This window comes from Solanum verrucosum, unplaced genomic scaffold, assembly GCF_900185275.1.
Source record: "Solanum verrucosum unplaced genomic scaffold, falcon-dt-bn FXZP01000172.1, whole genome shotgun sequence".
Lineage (NCBI taxonomy): Eukaryota > Viridiplantae > Streptophyta > Magnoliopsida > Solanales > Solanaceae > Solanum > Solanum verrucosum.
The window spans coordinates 666156-691968 of record NW_026020299.1 but is presented as its reverse complement, the minus strand read 5'-3'; the positions used below and the strand labels follow the sequence as shown (position 1 = coordinate 691968).

The window sequence follows — 25813 nt, the reverse complement described above, 5'->3', positions numbered from 1 at the left end:
AATATGAGTTAGCACAAAAATGCACTAAGTATGATAACCATGCAAAAATAATGCTAAAAAGGACATTTTAGTTGAAAACCATGCTATATGTCAAGTTTGAGAAACATTATGAACTTTAGTATAAAAGCATAGGACACAAGCATATTCAACATGTATATCATTATAACATAATAGAACCATCATCTTAGGCAACCCTAAGTTATACTTGTGTAATGTATAAATAACATCCAATAATACCATTCATACTAAGTACTACTTTGAGGCCACCATAAACATACTTACCATTCTTCATTCTCATCTTTAGTTAATACTCAAAGACAAGGAACATTCATATTCAATAAGTCATGACAAGGAAAGCAACTCATAATAACAACCCAAGTAAAGAATTCATCATTACATTTAGCCTTTAAGTCAACATTCTCATTAGCATCATTATAAGCACATTCATTTCATTAGACATTATGACATTCAAGAAACACACCATAGCCACTCTCAAAGCCTACTCGTCCAATGCATGAATGACATCCCATACTACCATCCACACTTCATAGAACCTCTTGAGTAACCATATCACATAGCTCACATGATGGGAATAAGCCCTAACCGACATAGACCATGTGAGCAAATCATGGTATCTGGTGTCTCCCACACCGTAAGGGTTGGTCTACTTGCCTAAGGTAGGACCAGTAATTTAGCTTAGGTGGATCCACTAGCTATAACCTGTGTGGGCAAATAGTTATGGGATAAGAAAGTTGTTACTTGAAACCCGGCCTAACGTGGGGAGAGCTTCCACCTTGCCATACCCACTCGGTTCTAATCATTTAATTCCCCTAGAGTAGTTCATTCTCCTTTTAACATTATTATACATGAGAAGGATGCCATTGGACTACCGACCCAAGGTACATTATTACACACATGAAAGGGATACCATTAGGTCTACCGATTCAGGTACATTATTAAACACATGAAAGGGCTACCATTAGGTCTACCGATTCAAGGTACATTATTAGGATAACTCATTGAATCCTCATGAAAGGGCTACCATTAGGTCTACCGATTCAAGGTTAATCATTATAGTAGTTCATAGGCTCATCATGAAAGGGCTACCCTTAGGTCTCCATTAGTCGTTTATCAAAGTGATGCTACTTTGCCTACCAATTCAAGGTTCATTAAGTGAAGATACTTTTGTTACACAAGAAGAAGATTCCCTAAGCCTACCAATTCAAGGTATACCAATCAAGATCACTTTCAATTACACAAGAAGATGATGCCCTAAGCCTACCAATTCAAGGTGTATCATTACATTGAATAAACCTTTTACAACATGTCATCATCAGTCACAAGTGTATAATTGAGAATAACCTTTCATCAATATCACAATTGCATTATAGTCATAATCACATTACTTTTATTGAAATCACAAAGCATGTACATAAGCATCATGATTATACATCAATCTTCATAATTTACCCTTCAAGGACAATGAACATAATTCACCAACAAATCTAGAATTACTAAAATTAGTTATGGATACTGACATAATTCATGTAATTAAACTGCTACAAGAACAATTGCATAGTATTCATCTTACTACAATTCACCCACATCACATAGTCATAAATTAGGGTTATGGGGAATTCATGGATTTATGGGAGATTTTATCTTAAAACCACCATAAACCAGCAATTCAATCTTAATATATGATAATTAAACCATTGAAAATGTTTTGAGAAGGAATCCATGACTTAGAATGAAAACCCAAGGTTATGGAGAATTTCCAACTTTGAAATTGAGAGTTTGAGGGCTTCATGGATGAAAGCATTCCATGAATCAAGACTACCATACCTTAGATGAATAAATCCAACCAAAATCGTGTGAGAAAGTCCCCCTCTTTCAAGCCCTAACTTGATCTTCCTCTCCTTCTTCAATAGATTTGTTAGGGAGAAGATATTTGGAAAGGGTTAGGTTGGTTGTGATTTGAGTTTGGAAGTTATGAGGTAATGAGTTAGTTAGTAGCTTAAAAAGTCTTAAATAGGTCTAAATAATCTATATAAAATGACCCTAAATTAAGCTAACTTAATTAGGAATTACCTAAACTACCCCCACCTTGGCCGAGACTAGGCAGCAACACAGGCCCCCATCCACGACCTCCACCTATGGGGAGTGGATGGACATGCAGACCGTACTGGTCAATCGTTTGTCTAGGGATGGGGCTTGAAAACTTGGGGGAAGTCAAACCATGACCCACGACCCCTACCTATCTGGCATGGGTCTACCTACTGGTTGTAGGTGCCATCGTAGGTGGCTCTTTTTGGGCAGTCTTAGGGATTAGGCTTTAGGGTCCTCCTCAAGGACCCTTGGTTAGTCCTTGGGGGTTCGTATGTTGATGTTTAACCCCTTAACCTAATTTTGGGAAACCATTTTACACTTCTAAACCCCACATCAAACTCAAAAACTCTCACGTAAGGCTCTAGTTTCACCTACTAGTTTTCCTGGTGTTACACCTTGGGTCGTGACAACAAACAACCTTGATATCTAAGTACACCATCTCCCCTTTGGGAGAAAGCGTTGACAGATTCCTTAAGCATTGTTTCCTTAAAGTCAACCAAAATTGGATCAAGACCTTGCTTGGCCTTCACATCCGCCACAAAAGACGATTTTGAACCATTGTGAACCATATCACCACCCTTGGTAAAGTTTACTAACTAAACTCCCAACCAGGTCAATCTATGAACATCTCGAACTAACTCTTTTTTTTTCTCTTCTATATAAGCAACACTACCCATAGATAACCGACTAAGAGCATCCGCTACTACATTCGCCTTACCGGGGTGATAGAGAACACTCATATCATAATCCTTCAATAATTCAAGCCACCTTCTTTGGAGAAGATTTAGATCCTTTTGATTAAACACATTTTGCAAACTCTTATGGTCTATGAAAACATCAACATGAACACCATACAAACAATGCCTCCAAATCTTTAAGGAAAAAACAACCGCCGTTAATTCAAGATCATGGGTAGGATAATTCTTCTCATGAATCTTAAGTTGCCTTGAAGCATAGGTAATGACCTTACCATTTTGCATAAGCACACATCCAAACGCAATTCTAGAGGCATCACAATACACAACAAACCCATATGTACCTTTCGGTAAAGTCAACACTGGAGTGAAAGTGAGTCTATCTTTAAACTCTTGGAAACTCTTCTCACAAGCTTCGTACCATATGAACTAAGCCTTCTTTTGAGTCAAAGCCGTCAATGGAGAGGCAATAAAAGAAAACTCCTCAACAAACCTTCAATAGTATCTGGCCAAACCCAAGAAGGTTCTAATATCCGAAGGGGTTAGAGGTCTAGGCCAACTCTTGACAGCATCCATCTTCTTAGGATCTACCTTAATACCCTGACTTGAAACAATATGACCAAGAAAAGCTACGGATATTAACTAAAACTCACATTTACTAAACTTTGCATAGATTTGTTGTTCCTTGAACTTTGAACATAATCCTCAAATGATCAATATGCTCATCTTCACTCTTCGAATAAATCAAAATATCATCAATGAATACAATCACAAACATGTCAAGGTATTGTCTAAACACCCTATTCATCAAGTCCATAAATGCCACTGGAGCATTAGTCAACCCAAACGACATCACCAAAAACTCATAATGACCATATCGGGTTCTAAAAGCCATTTTCAGAGTATCATTTTCCTTCACCCTCAATTGGTGATATGCCGACCGAAGATCAATCTTAGAGAAGTACCTTGCTCATTGAAGTTGGTCAAACAAATCATCTATCCTTGGAAGAGGATACTTATTCTTAATGGCACCTTGTTCAACTGACGATAATAAATACATATACGAAGAGAACCATCCTTATTTCTAACAAACATAACTGGAGCATCCCATAGAGAGATCCCTTATCCAATATATCCTTCAATTAATCTTTCAACTCCTTAAGTTCTGCCGGGGTCATTCTGCAGAGAAGAACAAAAATAGGTTGCAGATCTGGGAGAAGGTCAATAACGAAGTCTATTTTCCTTTCGAGAGGAATATCGGGAAAATAATTAGGGAAAACTTTCGAAAACTCATTAACAATGGGGACCGACTCAAGAGTAGGGGTTTCAAAATCTACATCCCTCACCCTAACTAGATGGTAAATGAAATCCTTAGAAATCATCTTCCTAGCATTAAGACAAGAAACAAACTGACCCTTAGACATATAATTCCCCCCCTTCCATTCTAGGATAGGCTCATTTGGAAACTAGAACTTGACTACACTAGTTCTACAATCAACAGAAGCATAAATGAGTGCAGCCAATCCATACCAAGGATAAAATCAAAGTCTAACATATCAAGTTCTATGAAATCAACAAGAGTAACTCTATGGGATAAGGAAACATGAAATCTTCTATAGACCCTCCTAGCCACAACAGAATCACCAATAGGGATAGAGACGAAAAAAGGTTCTAACAACACATCTATGCCGGCTAGACACTTACCCGCGTGCTTCTTTCCACACTTAACACAAGTAGACCTAGGCAATGAAGATCCACCACCATTCCCTCCTTGAGGTTTAGGGTTTGAAACTCTCTCTTTGTTGAACTTAGAAGGAGCATTGGAGGAACCTTGCCCGTAAAACCCTTGTCGAAATCTAGGATGACCATGTCCATGGATATTGCATGTGAGAAATTACCATCACCGGTTTTATCTCTCTTTGCCTCCCTAGACCTTTCTTGAGGTTTCTCCTCTTTGATTTGTTGGGCATGAACCATGAGACGATAGATGTCCATGTCATTGATGAGCATGGCGGTACGACACTCTTTAACCACCATTTCGGACACACCCGAAACAAACTTACTTATCCTTTCCCTAGAATTGACAACCATTGTTGGAGCATATTGATACAATTATGTGAACTTCAAATCATATTCCCTCACACTCATACTTTCTTGACGAAGGTTGATTAACTTAAGCACCTTTGCATCCCTCATCTCAAGGGGAAATAACCTATCAATAAAAGGAGCCTTAAACTTCTCCCAATCAAGAGGACCCGCATCTTCCAGTCTCCTTTCTTTCCATTGGTTATACCATATTTGAGCAACACCCTTAAGTTCATAAGCAGCCAAATCCGAATTATCCATCGGCGTCACTCCCATGATCATCAATACCTTGTAGACCTCATTTATAAACTCTTGCGGATCTTCCTCAACCTTAGAACTATCAAACTTCGAAGGATTCATCCTTTTGAAGTCCCTCACTCTAGAAACCGCCGTACACACATTTGGGTTCATGAGAACTACAACCTTCCAATTGGCTTGAGCTATCATTTCTTGAGCGAATACTTGAAAAGTAGCCCTGAACTCCACATTAGATACTTGTTCAGACAAAGGATCGACCGGATCTTGAGGAGCTTGAGGAGGAGCTTCTTCTTTTGCATTCTCCCACACATTCCTTGTAGTATAATCTCTTCAAGTAGACATAACCTACAGAGCATCAGATAAGGATAAAGAGAGAGACCTTATAGAGTTAAACTCTATTGCATGACTTTAGAGTAATGAAAGAAGTGGAGTTTTCTAAACATCTTGTAGCCTATCATTCATAAATGTGACGCGCTTCACACTCATGAACAAGTTTCTACTAGACGTGGCTTATGAGACCTCCTAGGACCATTCTAAACCATGTACCCTGATACCAAGTTTGTCACGACCTAGGGGTATATCCTAGACATAACATGGCGTATAGGACCCCGAGAGGCCCCATACAAGCCAATTAGCATTTAGAACATAAGAAATAGAACAAAGAAGATAAAAACAACATTTCAATTCCAAAGTTTTTATAAAATTAAAGCGGAAGTCTTAACACTTTTCCCAATAACCATCTAATACAATAGAATTAAATTGGTCCTAGACCATACATCATGTACAAAACTAAAAGTAAGAAAGAAACTAAAATCAATGGAAGTCCGTCCTCAAATGCATGAGGACTCACCAATGCTCAGAAATCTCGTAAGTTAACCTCTAGCCATGAAACTGAGAACCGTAACAGTCGGACCCTACATTTGGGGAAATGTAGGCAAGAGTATGTGTTAGTACAAAATAATATACCAAGTATGATAGACATGTTGTAACGACCCGTAAAATGAATAGGTGAAACTAGAGGATAACTAGTGTGTGTTTGAATTGTAATGGGGTTTCATGTTATATAATGTTGTCTCGAGCTTAGGTTGACAGGTTTAGGGGTTAAACGTCAAGGTACGACTCCCCAAGGACCAACCTAGGTGTCCTTGAGGAGGACCCTAAAGCCTAACCTCCAAGACCCCAAGAAACCAAAAAAGATGTCAAATGTGGGATGACCTACGAAAGGGAACCTACGCCACGTGGATGGCTTCCATACGTCAAGGCCCCAGTTGACAAGCCACAAACCCAAACAACGGACCAGCAGGATGGAGCGTCATCCCACCTATGGTCCGTAGGTCATGGGGAGTCGATGGCACCTGCGTTGCTGTCAAGTTTCGGCCAATGTGGGGGCAACATGGTAAATTCAGTTTAAGTCTAGTTAAGTTAAGGGATGGTTATTATGGAGTTATTAATGTATTTTAAGGGTTTTTAAAGTATTACACTCTATTTTAGAATTCATTATTTCACAACTCTCAAGATAGAAACCCACATCTCCGAAAGTTCTCTCTCTAGAAACTCCGTTGAAAAGCAAGTTCAAGGTCAAGTCTAAGGGCAAGGATTAACTTTCTTCTTCAATTTCGTGTGCATTTCTTCCCTAAAGTTATGGTGGTCTTCATCCTTGACATAGTTTCTTTCAAGGAGCCAATTTCAAAAGTGATTCCAAATCTCCAAAGTTTCCCCAAAAACCCTAGTTTTATCAATTCCAAACGTTTTCAAAAGGAATTTAAGTGATGAATCATGGTTTAGTTGATGTTTTAATGGTGAATTAAGATGATTTCTTCAATGAACCTATGTTTTCCCCTAAATTCTTAAGTTGTGAATTGTGATTGGGAATTGATTGATCATGAAAGTATGTTGATTTGTTTATGTTTGTATTGAATTAGTTATTGAATCATGTCAATTTCCGTATCTATTGTAGTATCTTAGAATTATGGGTTGATGTTGGTTCATATCCCTAAGGGGCAATTTCATGAAGGATTATGTATGATTATGATGTGAAGTATATGTGTGTGATCTCAACGAAAGTGTTATGATCATGTTTATAATGGATTTGTGTTAGTATTGAAAGCTTATTCTCAATTTAAAACTTATGAATGATGAGGTTATATGTGAAAGGTTATTCTCACATACACATACTCGTGAATGACGAATGAATAAAGTTTTTATGATTTTGTTAATGATGATGGGTTGATTGAAAGGCTATTCTCAATTGTACTTTAATGAATGATAATGACATGTGATGAAAGGACTTTCTCACAATATGGGATTCTTAGTTAAAATGATATTCTAATAATTGAATCTATGAGCTTTCCAATGAGTAAATGTTGGGTTTGAGATGGATGCTCATCCAGAAGTTGAGGCAGGGTATGTAGTGACAATCTCTTATCCCATAATAATGAAATAAAGTGATGAATGTTAAGTACTATATGGTTATAATACTAAGCACCGAGTGGATATGGCTTGAGATGTGTGCTTATATGTGAGTTGAGGCGGGGTATCTAGTAGTAATCTCTTGATATGGATGCTCATCTGTGAGTTGAGGTGGGGTATCTAGTAGCAATCTCCCTATCGCATAATTATGTGCTCACATAGGTCTAGCTAGTGGATCCACCTAAGCTAAACTGTAATGGTCCTACCTTAGGCAAGTAGGAATCCCTTATCCGGTGAGGGTGACACCGAGATTCCATGAATTGCTCACATGGTGTATGTCAGTTAAGTCTTACCCTCACAAAGAATGTTAATGAACTATGACTTCTCAAGAATGCACTAATTGGTGTGGGTGGTAGTATGTGATGATATCCATGCATTGCACAAGTAGGGTTTGAGAGGGGTTATGTTGTGTTCCTTTGTGTTATAATGTTAAATGAAATGAATATGCTCTTATGATGATGCTAATGGAGAATGTTGGTTTAATGTCTAATGAATGAAGGTGTTCTTAATGAAGCTAATGGGGAATGTTGACTTATTTATTTAATGTAATGACGTATGCTATACTAGGATTATATTATGAGTTACTTCCTTTTCATGACTTACTGAGTATGAATGTGCCTTGTCTATGGTGGCTTCAAAGGAGTACTTAGTGTGAGTAGTAGTATGGGACGCTACTCATACATTGCACAAGTATGACTTAGAGTTTCCCTAGATGATGGTCCTTATGTGTTAATATGATTTATGTAATGTTTATGTCTCTTAGGTATGAGTATTATGTAAAGATGGAAAGGATGAATGGTAAGTTAACTTTTGGTGGCCTTGAGGTGGTACTTGGTGTGGATGGTGGTATGGGACGCTATCCATACATTACATAAAAGTATAGCTCTAGGGTTACTTGAGGTGAAGATGTAATGCGATGAAATAGGTTATATGTTGATTATGTCTCTAATGTGATGAAATAGCTTGTATGTTGGTTATGGTTGTATATCATGCCTCTTATACTTATGTTCAAGAAGTTTTATCAAATTGGCATTAAAGCATGACTTTCAAATAAAATGTCCGTTTTAAGCATGTTTTTGCATGGATATCATACTTAGTACTCAATTATGCTAACACATATTTTCTTTACATTTATGAAGTGTAGGGATTGGTATTCGATTTGATTCTCTCTAGTTGAAGCTTGAATTTGAGATTCTTTCAAGGCAAAGTGGTATGTCCTTATACATCGAGGGCAAGTATTTTGAAGTTTCTTTTCTTTCATGTAATAGACATTTGTTTGTCTTTCGATTGTAAAGGGTCGTGTCCCTACTTTAGTTTTCAAGATATTGTTTTAGATGGTCATGTGAGACAATAGACTTCCGCTATTTTCGAATGTTTTAAATGAAGTTTTGATTGTATGGATTTTAAGAACAATTTTAATTTCGTACTATTTTTCCTTATATCGAATATTATGAATGTTATGTGGCTTGTATGAGAATTTTTGGAGTCTTGTACGCCATGTCGCTTTCGGGGTATAGGCTCGGGTCGTGACAAACATGGTATCGAAGCACAAGATTTTGGAATGGTTTTTAGGATTGATGTCTCACAAGCCACGTCTAGTAGAGTCCTGTTCATCGGTGTGAGTTGTGACACATCTATGAGTGAGAGGCTATAGGACGTTAGGAAGTTACACTTCTTTCATTATTCTTGAAGTTGTGCCTTAGATTTTAGCTCTTTAGGTGTCATTTTCCTAATCCTTCTCTTGTGTTTATAGGATATGAATACAAGAAGGACGCCCACAAGGAGAGTGGAAGAGGAGAATGTGAATGAGGGAGTTCCTTCCCAAGGTCCTCAAGGTGACCAAGTTCCACAGGGTAATCAAATTTCGGTTGATGCTCCATCCATGACTAATGAAGAAATTAGGTCGGCTTCTCTAACCTTAGCCCAAGCCATGACGGCCCTAGTTAACTACTATGTGGGGCCTAGAGTGAATGCTAATGAGAGTACTATGGCTTCTAGGTTGAGGGACTTTGTGAGGATGAATCCACTAGTATTTCTTAGTTCCAAGGTAGGAGAGGACCAAGAGTTTTTGGATGAGGTATATACGATAGTCAATGTTATAGGGGTGACTTCTACAGAAAAACGGAACTAGCTTCTTACCAATTGAAGGAAGTTGCCCAAGTTTGGTTCACTCAATAGAAAAGCAATAGGCCGGTAGGAGCGGGTCCTATAGAATGGGAGGAGTTTAAGAAAGATTTCCTTGATCGGTACTTTCCCGTGAGAAGAGGGAGGTTAAGGTGGAGGAATTTATCAACCTTAGGCAAGGTAGCATGAGTGGGGAGTATTCCTTGAAATTTAACCTATTGTCTAAGTATACTCCATCTTTGGTGTCTAACCCTCAGGATGAGATGAGTAGGTTTGTGACTGGTGTATCCGACCTAGTTAAGGAAGAGTGTCATACGGAAATGCTTTATGATGACATGAACATTTCTAGACTCATGGTGTATGCTTAATCTATTGAGGAGTCCAAACTTGAGAGAAAGTGTAGGGAGATGAAGAGGTCTAGGTCCGATGAACAAATTCAACCAAGGTCCAAAAAGAGGTTCTCCAACCAGGATTCCCGGTGTATAACCCTAAATCTAAAGTAGGGAATGGAAGTGGTTCTTTTTTTGAAAGATCTAGATGTGCCATGTGTGGGAAGCAACATTTGGGTAAGTGCCTTTTTCGGCACGGATGGTTTCTTTGGCTGTGGAAAGAAGGGACATAAGATGAGAGATTTCCCAACACTCATGGCAAAAGAAAGAGATGATAAGCAAGCTTCTTTTGATGGTCCGGATCCTAATTCTCCAAAGAAAAATTATTTCCATGTGCTTCAAGCTAACAAGAACATAGGAGCTCATCCGGATGAAGGCAACGAGATGTTGTTTGTTTCTTATGGTTATGAATGTCTTGTTAAGGTTCCTATGTTGTTTTCATGTTAGCCTTAGTGGGGTTTACTCCTAAGTGGGGGATAGTATGTTGTATAGTAAGGTTGTTGAGATTTTTGATATCCTTATCTCTTTCCTTCGATTCCTATTCAAGCTTGAGACCAAGAGTTTCTTGTAGCTTGTTTCATGTTTTGGAGTCATGTGTGAATAAGTGTTTCCATGGTCTCCTTATGTTATGCATGTTCTTGATGAGTTTATGTTTGAATGAGAAAATGAGTTTATATGAATTATGTTCCTCATGTTGATCTGTATTTAGTGTGAGTTGTCCATATGCTTCATGAGGTTAATTGTTGAACATGCCTAAATGTGTTTTTAAGAGAAATTGCATAATTTGCTTAATGATGTTATGATGAGCATGAATTGAGTTTGAGAAGGTAATTCCTCCAATGAAATGAGTAATTCTGAAATTATGATGCATAATGAGTTAGTAGATGTAGTTCTTACTTTCTTGTGTTGCGTTGAGCTTATTGATTCGTTAACCCTTTAATGTGTTTAAAGTGTCATTCGAGGACTAATGTTCCCAAGTGGGGGATAATGTAACGACACATAAAATGAATAGGTGAAACTAGATCCTAACTAGTGTGTGTTTGAGTTATAATGGGGTTTCATGTTGTATAATGTTGTTCCGAGCTTAGGTTAAGGGGTTTAGGGGATAAACGTCAAGGTACGACTCCCCAAGGACAACCCTAGGGGTCCTTGAGGAGGACCCTAAAGCCTAACCCCTAAGACCCCAAGAAACCAAAAAGCTGTTAAATTTGGGATGACCTATGGAATGGGACCTACACCCCATAGGTCCATCCACACCCGGTAGATGGCCTCCGTAGGTCAAGGCCCCAATTGACAAGCCACATCCCCAAACAACAGACCAGCTGGATGGGGTGTCACCCCACCTACGGTCCGTAGGTCATGGGGCGTCTATGGCACCTGTGTTACTGTCAAGTTTTGGCCAATGTGGGGGCAACATAGTAAATTCATTTTAAGTCTAGTTAAGTTGGGGGACGGTTATTATGGAGTTCTTAATGTATTTTAAGGGTTTTTAAAGTATTAAACTCTATATTATAATTCATTATTCCTAACTATCAAGATAGAAACCCATCTCTCCAAAAGTTCTCTCTCTAAAAACTCCATTGAAGAGCAAGTTCAAGGTCAAGTCTAGTGGTCAAGGAGCAAATTTCTTCTTCAATTTCGTGTGGATTTATTCCCTAAAGGTATGGTGGTTTTCATCCATGACTTAGTTTCTTTCAAGGATCCAATTTCAAAAGTGATTCCAAATCTCCAAAGTTTCCCTAAAACCCTTGGTTTTCAATCTTTGCATGGGTTCAATTCCAAACGTTTTCAAAAGGCATTTAAGTGATGAATCATGGTTTAATTGATGTTTTAATGGTGAATTAAGATGATTTATTATATGAACCCATGTTTTCTCCCAAATTCTTAAGTTGTGAATTGTGATTAGGAATTGATTGATCATGAAAGTATGTTGATTTTTTTATGTTTATATTGAATTAGTTATTAAATCATGTCAATTTCCTTATATATTATAGTATCTTAGATTTATGGGTTGATGTTGGTTCATAGCCCTAAGGGGTAATTTCGTGAAGGATTATGTATGATTATGATGTGAAGTATATGTGTGTGATCTCAGAGAAAGTGTTATAATCATGTTTACAATGGAATTGTGTTAGTATTGAAAGCTTATTCTCAATTTAAAACTTATGAATGATGAGGTTATATGTGAAAGGTTATTCTCACATACACACACTCATGAATGACTAATGAATAAAGTTTCTATGATTATGTTAATGATGATGGGTTGATTGAAAGGCTATTCTCAATTATACTCTAATGAATGATAATGACATGTTGTGAAAGGACTTTCTCACAATATGGGATTCTTAGTTAAAAGGCTATTCTCATCTTTGAATCTATGAGCTTTCCAATGAAAGAATGTTGGGTTTGAGATGCATGCTCATCCAGAAGTTGAGGCAGGGTATCCAGTAACAATCTTTTATCCCATAATAATGAAGTAAAGTAATGAATGTTAAGTACTCCGTAGGGAATAAAGCTAAGCACCGAGTGGTTATGGCTTGAGATGTGTGCTCATCCGTGAGTTGAGGCATGGTATCAAGTAGCAATCTGTTGAGATGGATGCTCATCCGTGAGTTGAGGTGGGGTATCTGGTAAAAATCTCCATATCCCATAACTATGAGCCCACATAGGTCTAGCTAATGGATCCACCTAAGCTAAAATGTAATGGTCCTACCTTAGGAAAGTAGGAATCCTTTATTCGATGAGGGTGACACCAGGATTCCATGAATTGCTCACATGGTCTATGTCGGTTAAGGCTTACCCCTACAAACAATGTTAATGAACTATGGCTTCTCAAGAATGCACTACTTAGTGTGGGTGGTATTATGGGATGTTATCCATGCATTGCACAAGTAGGTTTTGAGAGGGGTTATAGTGTGTTCCTTTATGTTGTAATGTTAAATTAAATGACTATGCTCTTATGATGATGCTAATGGAGAATGTTGGTTTAATGTCTAATGAATGAAGGTGTTTTAATGAAACAGATGGGGAATGTTGACTTATGTATTTAATGTAATGACACATGCTATACTTTGATTTTATTATGAGTTACTTCCTTGTCTTGACTTATTGAGTATGAATGTGCCTTGTCTATGGTGTCTTCAAAAGAATACTTAGCGTGAGTAGTAGTATTGGATGCTATTCATACATTGCACAAGTATGACTTAGAGTTTCCCTAGATGATGGTCCTTCTATGTTAATATGATTATGTAATGTTTATGTCTCTTAGGTATGAGTATTGTGTAAAGATGGAAATAATGAATGGTAAGTTAACTTTTGGTGGCCTTGAGGTTGTACTTCGTGTGGATGGTGGTATGGGACGCTATCCATACATGCACAAAGTATAGCTTGAGGGTTACCTGAGGTGAAGGTGTAATGTGATGAAATGGGTTATATGTTGATTATGTCTCTAATGTAATGAAATGATTTTTATGTTGGTTATGGTTGTATATTATGCCTCTTATACTTATGTTCAAGAAGTTTTATCAAATAGGCATTAAAGCATGACTTTCAAATAAAATGTCCGTTTGGAGCATGTTTTTGCATAGCTATCATACTTATTACTTAATTGTGCTAACCCATATTTTCTTTACCTTTATGAAGTGTAGGGATTGGTACTCAATTTGATTCTCTCTAGTTGAAGCTTGGATTTCAGATTCTTCCAATGTAAACTGGTATATCCTCATAGATCGAGGATAAGTATTTTGAAGTTTCTTTTCTTTCATGTAATAGACATTTGTTAGTCCTTCGATTGTAAAAGGCTGTGTCCCTACTTTACTATTCAAGATATTGTTTTAGATGGCCGTGTGAGACAATAGACTTCCACTATTTTCAAATGTTTTAAATGAAGTTTTGATTGTATGGATTTTAAGAAAAGTTTTAAATTCCGTACCTTTTTTCTTTATATTGAATGTTATGAATGCTATGAGGATTGTATGAGACTTTTTAGAGTCTTGAACGCCGTGTCGCTTCCGGGTATAGGCTCAGTCGTGACAAAAATGGTATCGGAGCACAAGATTTTTGAATGGTTTTTAGGATTGATGTCTCACAAGCCACGTCTAGTAGGGTCTTGTTCATCGGTGTGAGTCACGACACATCTATGAGTGAGAGGCTATAGGACGTTAGGAAGTTACACTTCTTTCATTATTCTTGAACTTGTGCCTTAGAGTTTAGCTCTTTAAGTGTCCTTTTCCTAATCTTTCTCTTGTGTTTATAGGTTATGAATACAAGAAGTTCGCCCGCAAGGAGAGTGAAAGAGGAGAATGTGAATGAGGGAGTTCCTCCCCAAGGACCTTGATAACGATCAAGGAAAGAAAGGAATAAAGAAAGAAAGGATATGTGGATTAATACTGAAGTTATTGAAATTATGGGCAACAAGGGACTAAAACTCTCACCTCCCAATTGACTTCAACAACCTAAATTCAACCCAAGGAAGAATAATCAAATGAAACCAAGAATCACAAAGTGGTAACACTTTGATTAATCAAACACAAGAAGTTAACAAGCAATCCTAAGAGTTCACCCTAATTACTCACTAATTACTCACTAAGAAGATACTATAATTTGAGAGTCAATATTCAATATAGTCTAAGTCTTCCCAAAATAAAAGAGACTACTATTTATACTAAAAAAATAAACAAGACACTTTTTGACAATTTTACCCTTAATGAGATAAGGGCCTTGTTTGGTTGCCTTCTTTTGTGAATTCTGGAATTCATGAAATGGTCATTTCCACACATGGCCTCTTTCCTTCTTCCTTCTCATTTTGATGTACCTTACACACATTGTATGTTTTTCTTTGGTGACCTTCGAGCTCCTCTAATACTTCCTTTTTCATGAACATTGCTTGTAGGCCTTGGAGATCCTTTGCTTGACTCCGTGTGAATGGTCTTGAGGGGTATATGCCACCCATGTTAGTGTCATCCATGCTGCCCATGTTATCAGTCCTCAAGGTGTCCAAGTTCCACAAGGCAATTATGTTTCGGTTGATGCCCCTGCCATGACTAATGAATAAATTAGGTTAGCTTTTCTAACCTTAGCCCAAGCTATGATAGCCCTAGTTAACAGGGATGTGGGTCCTAGAGTGAATGCTAATGAGAGTACTATGGATTCCAGGTTGAGGGATTTTGTGAGGATGAATCCTCCGGTATTTCTTGGTTCCAATGTGGGAGAAGATCCCCAAGAGTTTTTGGATGAGGTGTATAAGATAGTCAATTCTATGGGGGTGACTTCTACAGAAAAAGTGGAACTAGATCCTTTCCAATTAAAGGATGTTGCTCAAGTTGGGTTCACTCAATGTAAAAGCAGTAGGCCGGTAGGAGCGGGTCCTATAGAATGGGAGGAGTTTAAGAATGCTTTCCTCGGTAGGTACTTTCCCCGTGAGAAGAGGGAGGTTAAGGTAGAGGAATTTATCAACCTTAGGCAAGGTAGCATGAGTGTGGAGGAGTATTCCTTGAAATTTACCCTATTGTCTAAGTATGTTCCATATTTGGTGTCCAACCATAGGGATGAGACGAGTAGGTTTGTGATCGGTGTATCCGACCTAGTTAAGGTAGAGTGTCGTACGTCAATACTTCATGATGAAATGAACATTTCTAGACTCATTGTGTACACTCAATCTATTGAGGAGTCCAAACTTGAGAAAAAGAGTAGGGTGATGAAGAGGTCTAGGTCCAATGAACAAAGTCAACCAAGGTCCAAAAAGAGGTTCTCCAACCTAGATTCCTCAATGGTCAACAATGATAGGGTGTCTAACCCTAAATCTCAATGAGGGAATGGAAGTGGTTCTTATTTTGAAAGATCTAGATATGCCAAGTGTGGGAAGCAACATTTGGGTAAGTGCCTTGCCGAAACGGATGGTTGCTTTGGGTGTGGAAAGAAGGGTCATAAGATGATATATTTCCCAACACTCATGGCAAAAGGAAGGGATGATAAGCAAGCTTCTCTTGATGGTCTGGATCCTAATGGTCCAAAGAAAAATCGTTTTCATGTGCTTCAAGCTAACAAGGACAAAAGAGCTCATCCGGATGAAGGCACGGATATGTTATTGGTTTCTTACGGTTGTGAATGTCTTGTTAAGCTTCATATGTTGTTTTCATGCTAGCCTTAGTGGGGCTTACTCCTAAGTGGGGGATATAATGTTGAATAGCAAGGTTGTTGAGAGTTTTGATATCCTTATCTCTTTCCTTCTATTCCTATTCAAGCTTAAGACCAAGAGTTCCTTGTAGCGTGTTTCATGTTTTGGAGTCATGTGTGAATATGTGTTTCCATGGTCTCCTTATGTTATGCACGTTCTTGATGTGTTTATGTTTGAATGAGAAAATGAGTTTATATGAATTATGTTTCTCATGTTGATGTGTATTTAGTATGAGTTTTCCATATGTATCATGAGGTTAATTGTTTAAGATGCCTAAATGTGTTTTTTAGAGAAATTGCATAATTTGCTTAATGATCTTATTATGAGCATGAATTGAGTTGGAGAAGGTAATTCCTCCAATGAAATAAGAAATGTTTAAGTTATGATTCATAATGAGTTTGTACATGTAGTTCTTATTTTCTTGTGTTGCATTGAGCTTATTGATGTGGAGTTGATGTTTCCTCTTAAATCTGTGCATTGTTTATAATGTTGCTTGCATGATGGGCTGCTAGTCTTGAGTCGTTAACACCTTAATGTGTTTAAAGTGTCATTCTAGGAAGAATGTTCCCAAGTGGGGGATAATGTAATGAGCCGTAAAATGAATAGGTGAAACTAGAGCCTAAGTAGTGTGTGTTTGAGTTGTAATGGGGTTTCATGTTATATAATGTTGTCCCGAGCTTAGGTTGAGGGGTTTAGGGGTTAAATGTTAAGGTACCACTCCCCAAGGACCACCCTAGGGGTCATTGAGGAGGACCCTAAAGCCTAACCCCCAAGACCCCAAGAAACCAAAAAGCTGTCAAATTTGGGATGACCCTTCGGAAGGGGACCTACGCCCCGTAGATGGCCACCGTAGGTCAAGGCCTCAATTGACAAGCCGCATCCCCAAACAACAGACCAGCTGGATGGGGAGTCACCCCACCTACGGTCCGTAGGTCCTAGGGCGTCGATGGCACCTGTGTTGCTGTCAAGTTTCGGCCAATGTGGGGGCAACATGGTAAATTCATTTTAAGTCTAGTTAAGTTGGGGGACGGTTATTATGGAGTTATTAATGTATTTTAAGGGTTTTTAAAGTATTAAAATCTATTTTAGAATTCATTACTTACCAACTCTCAAGATAGAAACCCACCTCTCCAAAAGTTTAGTCTCTAGAAACTCCATTGAAGAGCAAGTTCAAGGTCAAGTCTAGGGGTCAAGGAGCAGCTTTCTTCTTCAATTTCATGTGGATTTCTTACCTAAAGGTATGGTGGTCTTCATGCTTGACTTAGTTTCTTTCAAGGGGCCAATTTCAAAAGTGATTTAAAATCTCCAAAGTTTCCCCAAAAACCCTAGTTTTCAATCCATGCATGAGTTCAATTCCAAACGTTTTAAAAAGGAATTTAAGTGATGAATCATGGTTTAATTGATGTTTTAATGGTGAATTAAGATGATTTCTTCTATAAAACCATGTTTTCCCCCAAATTCTTAAGTTGTGAATTGTGATTACGAATTGATTGATCATGAAAGTATGTTGATTTGTTTATATTTATATTGTATTAGTTCTTGAATCATGTAAATTTCCTTATCATTGTAGTATCTTAGATTTATGGGTTGATTTTGGTTCATCGCCCTAAGGAGTAATTTCATGAAGGATTATGTATAATTATGATGTGAATTATATGTGTGTGATCTCAATGAAAATGTTATGATCATGTTTAGAATGGAATTGTGTTAATATTGAAAGCTTATTCTCAATTTAATACTTATGAATGATGAGGTTATATGTGAAAGGTTATTATCACTTACACACACTCATGAATGACTAATGAATGAAGTTTCTATGATTATGTTAATGATGATAGGTTGATTGAAAGGCTATTCTCAATTGTACTCTAATGACTGATAATGATATGTTGTGAAAGGACTTTCTCACAATATGGGATTCTTAGTTGAAAGTCTATTCGCTTCTTTGAATCTATGAGCTTTCCAATGAATGAATGTTGAGTTTGAGATAGGTGCTCATCCGGAAGTTGATGTGGGGTATCTAGTAACAATTTCTCATCCCATAATAATGAACTAAATTAATGAATGTTAAGTACTATGTGGGGAATAATGCTAAGCACCGAGTGGATATGACTTGAGATGGGTGCTCATCCATGAGTTGAGGCGGGGTATCTAGTAGCAATCTCTTGAGATGGATGCTCATTCGTGAGTTGAGGCGGGGTATCTAGTAGCAATCTTTTTATCCCATAACTATGTCCCCACATAGGTCTAGCTAGTGGATCCACCTAAGCTAAAATGTAATAGTCCTACCTTAGGCAAGTAGGAATCCCTTATCCGGTGAGGGTGACACTGGGATTCCATGACTTGCTCACATGGTCTATGTCGGTTAGAGCTTACCCCCACACAAAATGTTAATGAACTATTGCTTCTCAAGAATGCACTACTTAGTGTGGTGGTAGTATGGGATGCCATCCATGTATTGCACAAGTAGCCTTTGAGAGGGGTTATGGTGTGTTCCTTTATGTTGTTATGTTAAATGAAATGAATATGCTCTTATGATGATGCTAATGGAGAATGTTGGTTTAATGTCTAATGAATGAAGGTGTTCCTAAGGAAGCTAATAGGGAATGTTGACTTATCTATTTAATGTAATGACGTATGCTATACTTGGATTGTATTATGAGTTACTTCCTTGTCATGACTTATTGAGTATGAATGTGCCTTGTCTATGGTGGCTTCAAAGGAGTACTTAGTGTGAGTAGTAGTATGGGACGCTACTCATACATTGCACAAGTATGACTTAGAGTGTCCCTAGATGATGGTCCTTATGTGTTAATATGATTTATGTAATGTTTATGTCTCTTAGGTATGAGTATTATGTAAAGATGGAAAGGATGAATGGTAAGTTAACTTTTGTTGGTCTTGAGGTGGTACTTGGTGTGGATGGTGGTATGGGACGCTATCCATACATTGCACAAAGTATAGCTTGAGGGTTACTTGAGGTGAAGGTGTAATGTGATGAAATGGGTTATATGGTGATTATGTCTCTAATGTGATGAAATGACTTTTATGTTGGTTATGATTGTATATTCTGCCTCTTATACTTATGTTCAAGAAGTTTTATCAAATAGGCATTAAAGCATGACTTTCAAATAAAATGTCCATTTTAAGCATGTTTTTGCATGGGTATCATACTTAGTACTTAATTGTGGTATCTCATATTTTCTTTACCTTTATGAAGTGTAGGGATTGGTACTGGATTTGATTCTCTCTTGTTGAAGCTTGGATTTGAGATTCTTCCAAGGCAAAGTGGTATGTCCTCATAGATCGAGAACAAGTATTTTGAAGTGTCTTTTCTTTCATGTAATAGACATTTGGTAGTCTTTCGATTGTAAAGGGTTGTGTCCCTACTTTAGTTTTCAAGATATTATTTTAGATGGTCGTGTGAGACAATAGACTTCTGCTATTTTTGAATGTTTTAAATGAAGTTTTGAATGTATGGATTTTAAGAAAAGTTTTAATTTCGTGCCATTTTTGCTTATACCGAATGTTAAGAATGCTGTGAGGCTTGTATGAGACTTTTCGGAGTCTTATATGATGTGTCGCTTCCGGGGTATAGGCTCGGGTCGTGACACATGCATAAAACATTTAAAACATGCTAAAAAGGACATTTTCATAAATAAGTGATGTTTTGCGTAATCAACGACACAACTTCTAGTACGAGTGTCTACGATCGTGCAATAGTATAGTAACCCAACAAAGGGTTGGGGTCGTGTCCCAAGGGAGCGGTTTTGAGAATTAATAGAAAAATATAATTTAGTTCTAAGTAGTTGTAGCTAAAGACATTAACAATTAAAAACATTGTAAATTAAAGGGGGACACAAAAGTGTCAAATATCAATTTGGGGGTTTTGTCACAAGTGTAGAAAAAACAACAAAAATAACAATAAAATCGAGTATGGGAAGAGTTCTTGGGGTGTGACCGCAATACAAGTTGAGATACATAGTTGGTACATGCTTTCGATAGGAAATTTGCAAGATAATAGTGACTAGGCTAAGGTTTAGATGGAAATAAAGACCCTCTCGGGCAACTTACCCCGTTTCAAAAGTGTTCCTCTCAGACACCCATTTTCCGCATGAAGGCTAGCCTACGCCTTACCCCACTCACTCTCTTGAGCTGAATGTTAGGATATGGGACTAGGGCTCACTCTCTCGGGCTGAACCTCATGTCGACCCATTCCTTAGGCCATCAATCTAGTGGTCTTGGTTTCGCGACCACCCTCTCGGGCAAGACGAAAACACATGGGTGGCTTTGTATTTGCAACTACAAACCCATTAAATTAAACCACAACCACTAGGTGAAATCACTATTAAAATACATCTAACCTATCATCAAGCAAGACCCAACAACAATATCAACACATATTTGCTAAATCACACCCCAAGAATGGGAGTTTTTAGCCACACATCAAGAGATAGAAATGTATATCTTCAATGATGTTGAAATCAAATGGGTATAGAGAAATAAGTCTTGATTTGAGCAAAGAAATAAGAATACAAGAGACCCACTTCCAAATTGGAAGAGATGAAACCATTTTCTTCTTCAAGTTTCCGAAACCCTCTCCAAACTTAGAGCAAAATAAAAGTACTAAAAATTATATGAAGAATTTGATATTGTCTAATGATACTATAAATTCTGATATTACGCTATAACTCTCAATGAGTATTTATAGTTTTCAAAAATCTGTTCCGGTGGATAGTTCGGCGATATTAGTCGGAATCGTCAATAAACTCAATGATTCACCCTTTGGTGTAGTTCATCGCCGTCGTGCACCATCTTTCGGCATCGTCGTGTTCTGGGTCATTGGGCAACATAGTACTGCTTTGCGGAACTCATCGGCGATGCGCCGACTTGATCCTTTCCTTAGGGCTCAACACACTGGAACAAAAAGTGAAGTGGGACCCTTCGGCGATTCACCAAGTGAACTCGGCGATCCTCAGGCCTTCATTTTCTTGTTCTTTTCAACCTTTTCGTTCCTTTTTGCAAAGTAGTGTTCATGCTTTCCTTCAAACTTCAAATTCCTGAAACTTAAAGGTTTTCATCAGATATTGACATAAAATAAGCATTTGAGGACACAATTTCTATTAAATTATAGCCCTAAATTTGTGGACTCATCAACACCCCAACTTAAACTTTTGCTTGTCCTCAAGCAAACTCAAGTTCAGCTGTTTAAAAAGGATGTCTCAAACAGTGCTACACAAGACTCAATCATGAATGTACACAACAACGCTTCGAACTACTTATGCGAAGATTCAATTGTGTACTCAAAGATTCAAGTTGTGACACACCATTACCAAAGATTCTCATGTTCACAATACTTTCTACTAATGTAAGTTCAAGTTCAACGACAGTATCTAAATTCCCTCACACAAAGAATGATTCCATATTCACACATAGAGGCTAATCAATTTAATATCAGGAATCAGATACAATGCTCACACTCAAAAAGAGGAACACAATGCATGTTTTCACCCATAGGTTTGCCCTTATTTTCCAATCGACTTTCGGTTAGACTCACTCAAGATCAAAAAGGTCTTTTCAAGGCTTGTAATGGGGCTGAGTGCAAAGGTGTGGTCATTTAGGCTCAGTGACTTCTTCATTCTCATGAGATGTGGTATTCTCAAAACGTCATTTTCCTTTCCCTCATCATTTTTTCTTCTAGTGCTTCTAAGTCATCTTTTAATTCACTCTCCATATATTGATTGGAAACCCAATTCCTTTTGAATTTTTCATTCCACAACTTTTTTTTTGAAGGGTTTCCATTTTGTTTTGCAATGACATGGGTTAAGGGAGACTTTTCTTGCACTTCTTGACTTCTCACTTTCCTTTTCCACACCCCCAACTTAGGCTTTTGGCCTAAGTTGGTTATTCACTAAACCATAAATCAAGAGGATTATAGGTAGTGAGTCAAGTAAGGTCTAGGGTTCATCAAGGTTCTTCCAAAGAACGGTAAGGCTCAAGGGGTGATCAAAAGAGTTTCACACACTCACGGGTTGGCCACAAAAGAGGTATGTCAAATTTGGCTCACACTCTTTAAAGTTGCCTAAGATCATTTCAAGAGCACACCTTTCTAAATCAATCAGACTAACGGGGCAAATTCTGGGTTTATTCATGCATGGTTCAAAGTAAGCTAATCACACAAGGCATCGACAGTTAAGTCAAACAAGACTACACACTTTATCTAGTATGAAACAGTCATTATAAGAGAATCAATTTGATAAATAGCTAATCACAACGAGATGCAAATAGTTCACATATTGTCTATGCAACTTCATTTGGTCTCGTCGTAGCTGCGCATTCAAGTTTTTTTCAATTGAGAGCACTATTTAAGTCATCAGTATTGATTGGAACCGAGACTTAAATTTTGCAAAAGAACAACCACTTTCAACACACGAGAGGTGGAAAAAAAGAAGGGTCAAAATCACTTTTGTAATTTAAAACAAAAGGGAGGGAGCCATGAGCTAAAACATCCACAAAAACCAGTGCTTAATATACTTAAAAATAGACAAATCCAAATATATACAAAATACGAAGTAGTTTCAGCCTTTTCGATCCTTTTTGCGAAGTAGGGTCCATGATTTCCTTCAAACTTCAAATTCCTGAAACTTAAAGATTTTCATCAGATATTGAGATAAAATAAGCATTTGAGGACACAATTTCTATTAAAATATAGCCCTAAATGAGTCCAATTTCTGGTCTCATCAGTAAGCAATGATCAAGCTAACACATGCATCTTGAGAGTTTAGAAACCGTAAGTCATAAAACCATGATCAATGCAAGTGAACATCATGTTAAAACATACTTACGATACTTCCTTTAAGTAACTTTGGTTCATTATTATTGTGGGAATTAGCCTTAACCGACATAAAAACCATGTGAGCTATAACATAATCCCCCGATGTATCCCACACCGAAAAGGATTGTCCTACTTGCCAAGGTAGAACCATGAATCTAAGCTAAAGTGGATATGTTTATCTAGACAGTCATCCTATGGGGGCATATAGGTAAGGGATAAGGAGATTGCTACTAGAAATCTGGCCTCTACTAACGGGAGAGCTTTCATCTCAATATCCTCTCAGTGCTAAGCTTAAATCCCACAGAGTAGTTATTTTCTTAACTTGTTCTTATTATCTATGGAAGGGAACGTCATCTTGCCAATCCAAGCTATCCATGGAAAATTATCATCCAATAACCAATCCAAGCTAAGTCATCATCCATGGAGAGGTACAATTAAGTAACCAATCCAAGCTAGGTCTTATTGGGATAGCTCCTAAAGTCTTTGATTCATAGTTTAGTTGAGAAAACTTTTCAACACTAAGAATCCTATATGTGAGAATGTCCTTTCACAATAAATTCTTTAATGTGTTTATGAGAAACCATTTGAACAACACAACAACAATCATCATCATTGATACTTTACTCTCAAAGCATCCTTAAAACATTTACATAAATCTCTTAAGAACATGCATAATTCCATAATTCACCTTTCATGGTTCTAAACCCACTTTCATACACCAACATCTAGAAATCATGGTTAGTTATGGGCTCATAGAAATTCATCATAAAATCATACAATTCTATCAATTCATGTTTGATTTCATAAGATCTTCTTTCATAATCAAAGACCCACATCATATGATCATAATTTGGAAAACATGGGATTTACATGGGTTCATGAGGGATCATCATAAAAACCATAGTATTTCATCAATTAATGCATAAGAGATCATAATTCATGTAGGCAAGAGTATGTGTTAGTACAAAATAATATACCAAGTATGATAGTCATGCATAAAACATTTAAAACAAGCAAAAAAAGACATTTCATGAGTAAGCAATGATCAAGCTAAAACATGCATCTTGAGAGTTTAGAAACCATAAGTCATAAAACCATGATCAATGCAAGTGAACATCATGTTAAAACATACTTATGATACTTCCTTGAAGTAACCTTGGTTCATTATTTTTTTGGGAATTAGCCTTAACCGACATAAAGACCATGTGAGCCATAACATGATCCCCCGATGTCTCCCACACCAAAAAGGGTTGTCCTACTTGCCAAGGTAGAACCATGAATCTGAGCTAAAGTGGATCCACTAGATAATGTCTATCTAGACAATCATCCTCTGGGGGCACATAGGTAAGGGATAAGGAAATTGCTACGAGAAACCTAGCCTCTACTAATGGAAAAGCTTTCATCTCAATATCCTCTCGGTGCTAAGCATAAATCCCACTGAGTAGTTATTTTCTTAACTTGTTCTTATTATCCATAGAAGGGAACGTCATCTTGCCAATCCAAGCTATCCATGGAAAAGTATCATTCAATAACCAATCCAAGCTAAGTCATCATCTGTGGAGAGGTACAATTAAGTAACCAATCTAAGCTAGGTCTTATTAAGATAGCTCTTAAAGTCTTTGATTCATAGTTTAGTTGAGAAAACCTTTCAATACTAAGAATCCTATATGTGAGAATGTCCTTTCACAAATCATGTTTTAATGTGTTTATGAGAAACCATTTGAACAACACAACAACAATCATCATCATTGATACTTTACTCTCAAAGCATCCTTAAAACATTTGCATAAATCTCTTAAGAACATGCATAATTCCATAATTCACCTTTCATGGTTCCAAACCCACTTTCATACATCAACATCTAGAAATCATGGTTAGATATGGGCTCATAGAAATTCATCATAAAATCATACAATTCTACCAATTCATGTTTGATTTCATAAGATCTTCTTTTCATAATCAAAGACCCACATCATATGATCATAATTTGGAAAACATGGGATTTACATGGGTTCATGGGGGATCATCATAAAAACCATAGTATTTCATCAATTCATGCATAAGAGATCATAATTCAATCATTTAAATCAACATTGAAGAGAACCCATGGCAATTGAAGAAAACCCTAACTTAATTGGGGATTTCTACCTTTGAAAATAGGAGAATTTGGGAACTTCATGGATGGAAAGAATCCATGGATGAAAACTATCATACCTCAAGTCCAATTTCTTATCATCAATGATGAAAATGGAGGCTTGTCTTGAAACCCTATGTTGAATCCTTCTTCTTCTTCAAGTTCTAGAGAGAGAAATATTTGGAGAGTTCTTCTTTTTGGTGAATTGAGAGAATGATTTCTATCGGGAATTTTTGGGGTTAAAATACTTATATAGAGGTGTTAAACTTAGGCAAATTAAACTTAGGCAAAATGACACTGTATTAGGCTAGACTAATTAGGAAAAGACCCCACTGCCCCTAAAAAATAACTGCCAACCCCCGCCGACGGACCACTAACGATGGACCGTGGTCAGGACGGACGTCTTGCACGACTGTACATAAATTCCTATGTATGGTATATGTATATTAGGGATGGAAAAATCAAACCCAACCCACTCAAACCGTTTAAGTTTGGGTGGGTTACTGAACCACCCATTCATTATTTCAACCCATTTAAATT

At 37.4% G+C, this 25813-nt stretch overlaps 1 protein-coding gene across 1 annotated transcript; it reads left to right on the top strand.

Moving 5' to 3' along the window:
* The first annotated feature begins 15215 nt into the window (after positions 1 to 15215).
* On the top strand, positions 15216 to 16271 carry LOC125834819 (uncharacterized). The gene is made up of 2 exons (XM_049513972.1): positions 15216 to 15874; positions 15974 to 16271. The coding sequence occupies exons 1-2, from the start codon at positions 15216 to 15218 to the stop codon at positions 16269 to 16271; spliced, it is 957 nt and encodes a 318-aa protein (XP_049369929.1).
* The last annotated feature ends 9542 nt before the right edge of the window (positions 16272 to 25813 follow it).

What these genes read in the sequence shown, in the direction of transcription:
- LOC125834819 (XM_049513972.1), top strand. Translation starts at nt 15,216, where the DNA reads ATGATAGCCCTAGTTAACAGGGATGTGGGTCCTAGAGTGAATGCTAAT. An exon ending in CAACCAAGGTCCAAAAAGAG is followed by an intron (nt 15,875 to 15,973) that starts GTTCTCCAACCT and finishes TGAAAGATCTAG; the next exon opens with ATATGCCAAGTGTGGGAAGC.